Source organism: Sphaeramia orbicularis, chromosome 10, assembly GCF_902148855.1.
Source record: "Sphaeramia orbicularis chromosome 10, fSphaOr1.1, whole genome shotgun sequence".
Taxonomy (NCBI): domain Eukaryota; kingdom Metazoa; phylum Chordata; class Actinopteri; order Kurtiformes; family Apogonidae; genus Sphaeramia; species Sphaeramia orbicularis.
In genome coordinates, this window is record NC_043966.1 from 14,054,240 (window position 1) to 14,067,667 (window position 13,428).

The 13,428-nt window shown below is 38.7% G+C and overlaps 1 protein-coding gene across 10 annotated transcripts in view; it reads right to left on the bottom strand.

Moving 5' to 3' along the window:
* The window catches only part of LOC115426912 (LIM and calponin homology domains-containing protein 1), a 105,334-nt gene that overhangs the window by 49,788 nt on the left and 42,118 nt on the right, over positions 1-13,428 (bottom strand). For 9 of the 10 annotated variants that reach the window (XM_030145176.1, XM_030145169.1, XM_030145170.1 and 6 more), the window contains exons 3-4: positions 13,250-13,319; positions 6,185-6,291 (exon numbers count right to left, since the gene is read on the bottom strand). In XM_030145176.1, coding sequence (XP_030001036.1) covers positions 6,185-6,291; positions 13,250-13,319 — 177 coding nt within the window. Of the gene's footprint in view, positions 1-6,184; positions 6,292-7,702; positions 8,020-13,249; positions 13,320-13,428 lie in introns of those variants that run through there. The other variant, XM_030145171.1, reaches the window with a different exon arrangement.

Here is a 13,428-nt window from a genome sequence, read left to right on the forward strand (position 1 = left end):
GTCTTTCTGAGTCTGTCTTTCAGACAAGCAGTGCTTTCCTTTAAATTTGAGAGGACAAGATGTAAAGACTGGCACTCAGCTATTACTGCACTTTGTAAGTCTGTAACTGCTAAAACTGTAAAATCCTCAACAAAATAATAGAATAAACAAAACAATTGTGATTGGCTATAGAGCACATATACAGTGTTAGCCATTAAGCTGGAATAAAATGATTTTACCTTTTCTCATGGAAATAATTGTAACAATGTGATTTATTCTTCATAAATAAAGTGTAACTAGGACTCTGTACGCCATTGTATCGGACCAAAGGTGATTACTGAAGAGGAAAAAAGAGGAATGTGTCTGAAAACAAAATTATTCCAAGTTTATGAGTGATAATGTAACTCTCCAATGAGAGCACAACCTGAGGTCACCTGCTAACCCAAAAGGTTTAGGAGTTACATACACTACCATTTGGATGAAGACAAAGAATGAACATATTAACAACGAAATGAAGTAAATACAGTTAAAACAACTTCAATAAACATTGGCTTTAAACTTCAAGACAGAGGATGAATTAATAGAGAAGTTTCATGTGATGTAAGCATACATTAAGTCTTGCTGCGCACGCATCTTGGAGGCAGAAGTCACGCCGAGTTTGTAGCATGTTAAACGAAAACATTGTGGAATAAAACCCGTACCTGTGGATGGACCTGCTAAACTCCTGTGTGCCATTTATTACTTAGCTTTCACCAAGTATAAGTTAGGCATGAAGACCGCTCGGTTCCACTGGCGGCAGCGGTGGTTCTGTTCTGCCGACCGCTGTTTATAGTTATTACCATGGTTAGCGTAGCTTCTCAGTATAGTTAGCCTGCGTACCTGTTGTGCTTAGCGGCACGGAAAAAAAGTATTGTCATCACGTGGTACGGTGATGAAGACCCCTTTAAACCTACTAAGAGGGCTTCCCCTGGCCTATCACCCTATAGAGAGAGAGAGATTGTGGATCTACCTGCTCCCTTCGCCGGTAATGGCAGCCAGAGTTTCCTCAGCTGGGTGAAGCAGCTGGAAGTGGCAGTCAGAGCTACGGCGGGTGACACTGGTGAATTCAGCGGGGAGCTGGTGACAATACACCCCACCCATCTTTGCAAGTCTGCTTTTCTACTACGGGACAGCCTTCCCGATGCGGTGAAGTCAAATTATGCCGCCATGAAAGAGAAGATGGGATCGGCTTTTGGACAGAGACAATTAATGGACCGTTTAAGAGCTAACATATCGGCTCGTTCACGAGTTCCGGGGGAGAGCCTGGAGGTGTACGCGGCTGATGTAAGCCAGTTGGTAGCTGGTACTCGTGTTTTTGCCTCCGAGTTGAGCGTGTATCTTAATGACGTCACTCTTGTTAGTAAACATTGAAACTCATCTATATCCATCCTCTGACATTGATGATTTATACATATTTTGCAGTTCACATAATATATTTTACTATGTGTTCAAACATTCTTCTCCAGCAGCTGTATGTCCCCTATGGACCAGCCACCAATGATTACAGATGAAGGAGAGAAAGAGCAAAATATAAAGAGACCTGCTGCCTTACAGTAGGAGTACTCTGTTAGTTTACCAACTAAGGTATCCATCATGATGATATTTCAACATCAAACACCCCTCACACACAGATAACATCTAATTCTGTGGGAAACACTGCTTCTTACATGAAAGTGGACATACCAAACACATTTAGTGCTGACAGTGGACACATTACCACAGATAAAATCTAACTATTGGAATCAGTGTAATCTCTGAGGGCGTGGCCACAGGTTAAAACTGCCATCTGACTGATGATGCTGGAAGACTTCTCACAAGTGTCTGACAAAAACAAACCTACAATTACAATCCATTTTCCGACATAGGCCGCCAAGGAGAATAAAACCAAAAACTTTGAGATCATCACTTTAAAAAAGTCGCGGTGAGACTGACATAAAAGACAAAGAATCAGTGAATTGAAAATAGAAAAAGAAATTAATCATCTTTTTTTCTAACTTTTATGTTTGACTGTCCTTTGACTTGACTTGCTGAACTCGCTTCCAGAGCCTGGGGGTCACAAAACTCAGTCAAAACACTAGTGACGCCCAAATTGCAGTTGTGTGGGTTTCCCATGACAGGAGTTAAATGAGAAAAAAGGAACATAAGAGGAAGATGAGAAGAGTAAGGTGAAAGCAGCCAGAGGGGATGATGGGCAAAGTCTCCCTCGTGTTCATCTTCTCTTTCTGTCAGCTGGCTAAGTAAACAGAGAGGCAGGTTGTTCTTCTCTGCTGTTATCCTATGGAAGAAAACATCAAAGACAAACACAGCAGATTCCACAAGGTATTAGATCACATTCGGGGGCCCTGTTAATGGAAACCTGTCATATGTCACTTTGGTTTTGTCTGCATTAGTGCCAGTATCTGTGATGTCATTCAGAGGGTTTGCTAATACTAAACGAAACATGCAAAAACAGACAAAATGTACAACTGTGAAACAATTCTCTCCAATACAATACATCGTCACTTTTCATGTCTTGCATATATGTTGCATTACTCTTTAATAAGTTGGAAGTTTGTATAGATATTACAGTATATATGCATATACTATACCATACTATTCAAAACAAAATAAAAGTATTTCTTACCACCCATTGAGTGAAAAGATAATTGCAGATTTATTAAAAACAGAAAATCTGAATATTCTTGTGACTATGCATGTATGGTTTACATTATATTTACTTAAAACAAACCAAATGCAAACAGATTTAATTTGGTATTTACTTTCTGGAAAATTTTGACATGCCACGTAAAATCTACTTGACAGCTGGCTCAGAACGCATTCACTCTTTTCTTTCCTCACACTCGCTTGGCAAACTATCACTTATCTTGGAAATCAATCTGTTTCCATCAACACGTGGAAGAACAGGAGATATTTCACGCCTGAGCTCATATTGTACCAGAACCTGCCTGTCTCTACACCTCCCTGTCCCAAGCTGTTGCCTAGATGAGTAAACACCTGTCCACAGACTCAGGGGGTGAGGCATTGAACTTGCTTCCTGTCATCAGTTTCGTGCAAGAAAACAGCATCCTGTACGACAGTGTTACATAACCACTGGAAATAGCACTGGGAAACTTCAACAATGAAACCCATGTTTAGCTTCAGCTATAAAATGTATGATGACAAAATTAAGTTGACATTGATTATTTAATGACCCACTTTTAATGACGTCAAGGACAAATGGTTTAATCACTTCATTAAATAAGGTACACAGGTGCTGTTTAACTTCTGTGCCTTGTCAGTAAAGTAGAACCTATCATTAAAGTCTTATTGATAATGTATCTTGGCAGCACTTAAAATTTGCTGTTTTAATTATTTGGTTATAATGGTGTGCAGTATAAAAGTGAGTGATATTGTGCTACTTTTTGTTTTGGTGGTGGATAAGTTGTTTTCTTTAGAGCTGGTGCCATTTTAGCTCCTTATATAGAACTAAAGGTGCCTGAAATGGTCATGTTGCTATCATGTACAGTCTTAAATAAAAGCTTCAGCAATGACACAAATTTTTCCCCCCTACTTTATAATCATTATAATCTGAAGAGTCAATTCATAAAATGGCCAAAATGTCTGGCCGTGACTGTAAGTTACCAAAGCTAGCTGCTTTTCCATGTATGTGTATATTAAGATCCACGACAGTAAAAGTTGGCTTTTATGTGTTTTTCTTTGCTTTTGTTTACCGCATTCTGTGTTACTAAAACAGGTTTAAATGTTGAAATTATCCGACACCAACAATAAGATATAACCTATAATTTTATGTACTTTGGTGTCACCTTCATGCCATTGTTTGAGTATGGGTGCTGTGCTGGCAAACATGGCTTAATTTCAAGTAGAGTGGAGTTAAAGGCATGTACAGCAACAGGAAATAATAATACTGGTATCAATGTTTAAACTAGCTGAATCAGTACAGTATAATGCTGAACGAAGGGTACACAATCTTGCACTGAAGCAAAGAGACGAAGGCTGGATAAACAAAAACACAGTGATACACACATGGCTCAGTGCTTCCAAACACTTCTTTGTTCTGGCAGAACCAGTCAAGCAGCCCTACTGAGACCAGCTAAGATTAGTGCTGTCCCCTCTCTCTTTCACCATCTCTCTAAACCTCAGACTGAAAATTTCGTTGATGCACGGGTCGCACGAGGACAGCACATGCCTCACGCACACGCCCACACACGGACACCAACAAATACATAACATATACAACTACAGGCACTTGGCTTTGTTACCAAGCAACAAAGTAGGAGTCACAGTCCAGAGAGTGATGTAAACCCTTGTGTTGTATTTGGACAGAGACCTGTTGTGTTTAACAGATATGCCATTGTGGCTTTTAGCGACAAAAGCTCATACAGACTTCCATTGACTGTCATTTACTTATTTGTGTTGGCAATGAAGTGCTTGATTGTCTCATGCAGGGAATGGCAAGCACGGACATGAATAAATATTCAGTGATACAGGAAAGATATCAATTCATTTATGAGTAGGAACAATTATTGATATTTTCCCGACTTTATAAGAGCTAAGAACAAGCAGGACTTTGTAGGATGACAACAGATTTTAATTGATGGAAAAATGTTTCATACACAGCCTGGCCAAAGGAAAAAAAAAGACTCAAACACAATATTTTGTTGGACTGCCTTAAGTTATGATTCAAAGAAGCATTTACTGTGACTTTGTTATGCTACACAATGCTTATGTGATGTCAAAATAAATTTCACAATATTTATTTCTGTCCACAGTTGTATTCATTTTTTTTGGTCAAGATCTTGTATTAATGAAGAAGAATCAAACTGCATAGTACAGTCTTCTCCAGCACATCCTCAGAACTCTGTAGTAGCCAATCCATGTGTGAAAATGATGTGTCATGCTCTCTGAACCACACTTTAACAATTTGAGCCTGATGAATCTTGGTGTTGTCCAGTCTTTATGTTCTCTAGCAAACTGATGGTTCAAATTAATCACCACTCACTGCATCAGTTATGGTTACAGAATTTATTGGAGCTGAAACAAATTAATCTCTGTGGTAATTATCTAATGGAAAACTCTCATTTATTTGCTGAGTTAAATCCAGGTGAAGGACTTTTTTGTTTTGGATAGGCAGTATATCATCTGTTTTGCTGCAACAAATCATCCTTTCTGCTTCAATATTTTGAGATCCTCCATGTTGCATGAATGTAGGTGGTAAAGTTGCATGAGGAAACAAAAACAAATACGAAGAAAAGTGAACAGGACAGAATTCTGAGCAGATGGACAACAGGATGGAGCTGAAATCTATCACATTTTAAGTCAATGTTTGCTAGCAAATGAATCACTATTTTTCCTCAACCTGTAAACGACCACAAATAGTAACAGGAGCTCAATGTACCTGTTGAACTTAAGCAAATTGTAATTCAGATGGTGAGTTTGTTTGTTTTGTTTTTATATCAACAGGTGATAACGCAAATAAACTGAGCAGTTGTGGTAAAACATTTAAAACCAGGCAACAAGTGTTATTGAAAGCACCATATACAACAGGGGTGCCCAACCCTGGTCCTCGAGGGCTACTATCCTGCATGTTTTAGATGTATCCCTCTCCCAGCACACCTGACGGTCATTATCAGGCTTCTGCAGAGCCTGATGATAGGTCTATCATTTGAATCAGGTGGGTTGGAAGAGGGATACATCTAAAACATGCAGGATAGTAGCCCTCGAGGACCAGGGCTGGGCACCCCTGATATACAAGGATTTTTTTTTATTTCACATATTCACATTTTTGCATGAATTTGTTTTCTTTTCAACAAAATGTCCTCTTCATCTTCTGCAATATATTTTTGTTAACTCCTTAAGTGAAATTATGCACAAAGTAATAATCAAATATAAGTCCTTTTATTTGCCAAGTTTATGATTCAGCGTTTAATAAGAAATAAGCCTTTCCCTGTGGTTATTTCAAATAAACTATTAAATAACTGGATTTGCAGAATGTGCACTATGTATCATTATCTGCATTTGATATCTATCAAGTTATGAGATTTTGGTCATTTTGCACAACTCTGCATTCATCCTATCGAAAATCCCTGACTGGGGTTATGGTATGTAAGAAGAATTGACAAGATGCAGCTGTTCAGCATTAAGGTGAGATTGAATCTTTAAGTCTTACTTGGCTGTTGGACGAGTTGACGTGTCCTGCAGGTCTCCAGGGTCAAACAGCTGGGAGCCCTTCAGTCCCAACTCCTCACAGCCGCGAAGAAACACACTGAGGTTGTCCTGCACAGAGCACACATACACATATTGTGTCATCAGGACTCATTTGTCTGTGGCCAAGACAGAAGCCAGGCGAGGTCATGTGGTCCATTCACTGCACGGGCATGAAACTCACACACAGACGTAATTACACACACACCCTCTTTATCTCTCCAATTCACTTTAATTCAATTACTGTCAGAAACACACTGCTGGCAAGTAAAGAACAGAAAGCAGTCTGGCTATGGACATGAAAACGTGAATATGCAAACACAGCTAAACAATTCTGTCATACTAGTCTCATATTACCACCTTCCAATAGTCACCTGATGCATGTTTCAGAGGAATCATACAAGCTATATCATTAAATAAATAAATGTCAGCACTGTCAAAACCTTCCTACTATATTACTAATGAGAGGCCAGATAACCAATATTGGTACTGTAGGGTTATTTGTAGCGTTAGTGTTGCTATGCTTGTGAGTTTATTAAGCTGGTATAAAGTGATTCAGTACTGGCTCTGCACCCACTGCACTTTAGTCTGCTTCACAATGCAGAATTTGTGAAATGTGTTGGTGCTTCTGAAAAAATGGCAAAAATGACAACATAATGACAACTTCAGTTAGTGAGGACGTACTTTGTGAGCTGCTAGTCCGACTGCAGAACTCAACATGCCTCAAGTCTAGTTTTACACAGAGACTTCATTGAGCAATGATGCAAAACTAAACTCGCAAAACTAAACTCTTGAGATCTTTTGTGATGGTATGAGAAGTGTAAACATATTTGTGGTTCATTCTGAAACTGTGACAGCAAGATAAATTAGATTACAAAGGGCCTATTAGAAAACACTGCAAGCTGTCACAAATGTTGGGTGCAGAGTTAGGAAAATGCAGACACAGTGTTTACTTCATCAGTGAACTGGTTTGTTTTAGGTTTCTTCTAGATGTTGTCTAAAAGCTACAGTTATAAAATTCCTAAAACATGCAAAAATGCAGTTTTTTAAGTCAAGTAACAACAGCAAAAAAATCTGTCACACCATAGTCCAACCCTTCCAGAAACACTGAGAGCATTTTTAGTTTTTTAAAAGTTGATTTAAAAAAGCGATTCTAGATCAAGAGATTGTCAAGTAATGTTCTGACTAGATCGTTTACCTCTACTTAAATTAATATTCAACCATTTTCAGTCCAGCAACATAGGTCTTGTCACAAAACCAGCAATATGAGATAAGGTGCCATTGTTATGATCTTACACACTGGGAGTCTCTGTCACACAAACACACAGGTATCTGAACAGCTCTTCTAGACACTAACAACAAAAAAGCAACAAATGTCAAAATAAACATCTTTGATAGTCTATGCACGTCTAACTATTCTGTTTTCTGTACATAAATGCACACATCCAAACACACATTCTGTACAACATGAAAATCAGGATACCTGCTCTGACCGAAATGTGACACCAGCAGGTTTTGTGGCCGGCTTTCACACGTCTCCTCTCAGATTACTCCAACTTTCACTCCTTGCCACCGCGTACTGATTATTTTTTACTCTCCTCGTCCACCTGCTTTTCCTGCAATAACTGTCTTTCTCCTACCAATCTCTTCTCATCTTCTTCTCAATCCTTCTCCGAATCTCCTCTGGCTACTCTCTGACAAACTCTTTGTTGGATGCAACATGAGCCGAGCTCCCCTCTCCTGTTCCCAGGTTCTCTCTCTCTTTGTTTCTATGTCTCTCTATCTTTCAGAGAGCCGGAGTCAAAGCCCTTCCTACTCTCCCTCTCCTTCTGGGTGTCACCGTTTCCTCTCCACCCTGATTGTACCAAGCACCCTCTATCTCTCTCACACACCAAAACACAGGCACAATGTGATTAAACTCACATAAAGTCTGAGCATTTATAAGAAAGGTTATCAAAATACTGGATCATTTTTGCTGCATACACACAGACATCCTAGAGGCTTATTTATTATGCACTACTGGGCTGTGTAAGAAAACATGCACGAACACAAACAAATAAACACATGCACTTAGAAACTCTTGTTCTCACGGACATTTTCCATTTGCAGCAAAACAGCCCTTCCTGTGTTTTTGGGACAGTGCCATCTCGTCACTCCTGGTGACTCAACCCCACCCACCCACTGACATACACATGAAACAACAATTTCTTTAATGGAGGTATATACAATCCCCTCTTGTGACAGTTTTACTTCAGGGAGGACACACCTGCAGCAGGATTAACTGCATCTCACACACATGACTGACCAGGGTCAAAATGAAGAGCTTTCTCATACTTTGAGAGGAAAGATAATACATTTCATGTGAACATTTTAAGCTACTCATGTACAGTAAACCCATACTGCTAATAATTTATATGGATCTAACTACACAACGTAAATCTATGAGAGTTGGCGGATCACAGTCAGTGACACTGCATACTGACTTAACCTTCCCTAGAACTGTACAAAAACATTTCTTTAGAGGTGATTTAGAATGAGCGTTTTAAAAATGAGCAGAGCCCTGGAGGGCAAAACAGTTCCAACGTAACAACAGAGTTGCCAACACAGTACACTATATAGAAGTGCTGCTCAATCCAGCCAATTTTCCACGTGTTTCAAGCCAAGAATATTTAGATCACCTCTAATATGGATTTAAACAAATACGTGAACAACCTGCAAGTTTTGGACAGAAGTGATCCATATGAAGCACCTGCCGTAGTATTCAATCCCTACAAACAGCAAAATCCATGCCAGAGTTCCACTTTGGAGATATTTACCTACATTATATCTTGTAGAGAATCTCTCCTAACACTGCTGCCAGGAGGAACGTGTAGAAATACAGGCAGTTATATGTATTTTCAATCTGGATGGCTTATAATGCTTCTTTCTGGGAGGAGGAGACAAAGTAGAAGGTTCTGGCACAACTTCACCTATCCACAGTGCATACAGAGGGAGAAAATGCTTTATTAAATCTAGACCAATGAATTTCTGCTTTGTGCCTTCATCAGGATCCTCAGTTTCAGAGGCGAACAGCAAAAAATTCTTCATTGTCAAAAGTGAGTACTAATTAGCAAATGTTAGCTATGTACCCAATGATCTCGACTTAACAATGGACCATTAATTTAAGCATAAATGGGCAGTAGGGCACTAGTGACAAGACTTAAAGATGTAGTTTATGGCAAATACTTATGATAAATATAGTCCAGACATTTTGTTTTATCCCCCAACGTCAGATAATCATTACAACCACTGACAGTCTTGGCTGTTGAGGGAGGAGGGTTGGTGTAATTTGTATGCACTTGTATAGTATATATATTATGTATATTTATGTACCCCTGTGGTTTATCTCCTGGGAGGTTGCTTCATCTGACTGAGGAGGAAAGTCTTGTTTTCACTTCAAAGGTGTTCATATGAGGACGTGATAGAACATGAAAACAAATCAAAGTACAAATGTTTAGGTTTCATCGAAGCAGAGTTAGAAAGATATTTAACACTTCAGTTAGTGAGTGATTTTGAAAAATTATAGTCATTATGACAGCAGCCAAATCACACCAATTCTACCCTGTATGGATAATTTCCAACTGGAGCTACCTCAGTCTCCATTTGTTTTTTGCCAAACAGAGACCCTGGGCTGCATGATAATGACCAAAACTGTACATGTAGGAGGATGCATCAGCAAGGGAGGCTCCTGAAAAATAATAAACAAGAACTGGGGGGAGTTTGCTGAAGCTGAAAACACTTTCACTTATCACAGGGCAAAGTCTCCTCCAGCTTCAGTAGTTGGAGAGATATTTGCACATCACTGGGAACGGAAACTAGGCGTCTACTGCAAAGAAATGACTGACATCTCAATGTGCAGAGGGATAAGGAGGCAAGAAGCGGATTCTCACAGAAAGTCCTTCACCACCCAAAAAGAAAACACACACAATGAAGTACTTGTGCATTGACAGGACAGCAACATACCGCACGTGTGAAATTCATTCCATAAAGTTGGAATAATTTTGTTTTCAGACACATTCCTCTTTTCATTCCCCTTTTCATTCCCATTTACACCCATTAGTAATTAGCTTTGACCAGGTACAATGATTACATAATGAGTCCCGGTTAGACTTCATCTATCAAGAACAAATCACATTGTCACAATCATTTCATGAGTAGATGTAGAAATATTTTATTGCAACTTTATGGGCAAAAGTGTATACCTCATTTTAAACCAATTCAGTCTGAAGTTATGGTTTTCATATCTTATTTTCTTTTCTACGATGAACTAGAAATTCAGTCTTTCAATAAATCTTTTACTCAGTAAAACTCTTGGTTCTTATGCTTGGTATAGATCTAAGTGAATCGAGCATAGTAGAATTACATGAATATATTACAAAGAATACAATTGAATATATGTGAAAATTCAACCTGACCCCTTGTAGCTGCTTATATCACAAGAGATTCTGGAGTGTTTTCTTTAACAGATACGTCATGAAAAGGTAACACATTCCTTTGCTGTAAACTCGATGTCGGGAAAACAACACCTTTTACGCATGTGAATTACTATCATTGAGCTTGCAGGGTGATCTCCACTACATGTCTGTTTACACACTATAAAACATGAGCATACCAGTCTACCCAGAGACCAGTAGGAACAGAGCGAGCAACAACCAACCTGTTCAGGCGAACACTGCACCACACAGGCCGAGCTGCCAAAGTATTGAGGTAGCTGCTCTAATTACAAAACAGCCAAAACTCCTCAGAGACTCGTTTTCCCATTAGCCCCCAAACAGGAAGGGGAAGGGGGAGTAGCCTGTGTTTTATTACGATGGCCCTGATAACAGCAGACCCCTTGTTTATGCATTTCTCACCTCTCTAATCATTGCCATGGGGAAGAAAAAAAACTCCCTTCAAAACCACAGGAAAACACTGAATTATGTAACTTTGAAGTTTAAAAGGCCCACATTGTCAAGGTATGAATAAAAACAGTTCATGCATTTTTCTACCTTTTTAAAGTGTTTCCTCCAACTACTACTGTGAACTGTAAACATGAACTTGAACAAATGATTCATTGGCCCTTAGGGCCAATTACCAACGGTCACATCATGTTTTTTTTTATAATGAAAACACCCACAGGCCAATTACGGCTGTTTTAATGTCTATAAATTTCTTGTTACGTACATCAGATAAACAGTCAATCTTTGAAAACAGGGTCTAATGAAGGCAGTGGAAAATAAACTAAATACTGTCTTGGCAGGTTATCAATAATCTACATACTCTCAAAAACAATGCTTTATAAAGTACAAATAATGGGCTTGTTTTAATGGATTTGATTTGATTACAGGCATCAACTTGAGTGACATCTGAAAACTTGTGAATTTTCTAATACATTTACTACAGTTCTCAAACCTCATTATATGCGTTATCAGGCTTTGTGGACTGAATTCTGCTTTGTCTGTTTGGTCACTTCTTGAAGATTACACTAATTTATATATAAATTGTTTTATATTTTTCCATTTTATTGATTTACCTTATTTTGCTTTTGAAGAATGTGTCATAAGCACTGTAAGGTAGCTTGTAATTTTGTTTTTTTATTTTGTGAATTTTGGTAGTGTAAATATTATGATATTAAAATGTTCACCTGCATTTAGCCCATCATAGTACGCCAGAAATACTGGATTATAATTTATGGATTCAAGGTGAAAAACATTACTAATATAGAGTGAGCACAGTAGTTGAAAGCTTTAAAACCTATAACAGGATAATCAATTGTTATTGCAGCAATGACTGCATGGTAGAAAAAATGTCCTGTAAGAATGCAACTATGCAATTACCCGCCCCTTGTAAAAAGCCAGAAAAGGCTCATTGGCAACCATTAGTGACACCTTGAGATAAGAAAAACAATTTCTGCCCAACCCAGACTTCCTCGTCTGTTCTGTCAGACTGAGCAACAAACAAAACCCAGCTTCCCTTGCACTTTTGTCCACAAGTTTTGTCTTCATCTCCTGTGTCAGTGCTTTTGTGCTGTAGCTGCAGTTCAACCAAATATCAAAAATGTTAAATTCTGAATTTTAGTTTGAAAGACTTAAAGACAGCAGCAGTTGAGAGCAAGCTAAAAAGGAAACAGAGATGGAAGTACATTCAGCATGAGTTCTAATGCTATCAACTTTCAGCGTGCCTCTATTTGCATGTCGGCCCTGATCCTGAAAGGCCGCTTCATCCAGATCAAGGTCTTAGGTCGGCATGAAAGAGCTCCACTGTACTGCACTGTATTCAGCTTTAAAGTATCAGAGTTCAGCTCTACTTAAATTCATAGCCTAAGAGGTGAACTAAAATATTTAAGAGAAAAAAAAGGTACAATATATCAGTTCAGTTTTTGGGAACAGCAGGTGTTTCTTTTGCCAAGATGAAAAACACTTAATTATACAAGATATTTGATCCAGCAGTGAATTAATCTACAGATGATGTTCACTGTACAACTTTAAGTGCAGAATACAAGCGTTAATATTTCAGTGTCACATATATCGATGCTCATCGGCAACTTGAAAGTGGGATTTTTCAGCCGCATATATCTGGAGTCCAAAACACATGAACAAGTGATGATGGCAGAAAATTGTGCTCTATTTTTCAGTACAGGTACAAGGAACATGAGCTACGACAGCTGCTAATTTTTTACACCATATTTTAGCTGCAGAGATATCAAAGCTATTCACTTAGGTTAGAAAGTATTTGGTTGTAAATCAACCTCTATGATAGATACACCTGTTATGTCCTGCTGACATGCACATTTCTGAAGTTTATCTAAAGGGAATGCAGCACAGCAAATTTTAACCACAGTGCTGAATCTGTACATCCTTGGAAAGTGAAACCGATGCGGACAAAAGATGATGCAGCCATGTAACAATGTGAGGAGGGCAAAGGATGCTCAGGGAAAAATCGATAACTATCACAGGACTGTTAAGGTGGCTAAAATGTAAACTTCAGTGTCAAGAATAAAAGCAACACCTACCAAGCCAGCGATGGGTGTTGGAAGTCTGTTGATTTTCTTCACCAGGCCAGGTTTAACAGAACTCAGCAACCTGCCATGAAAACACAAAAAGAGCCATTAAGGTAAATAAGGAACAAAAAGTAGAGTCGTGATTGTTGAAATGGCTTATGACCAATGTTTATTTCATCAGAGAAAACAAA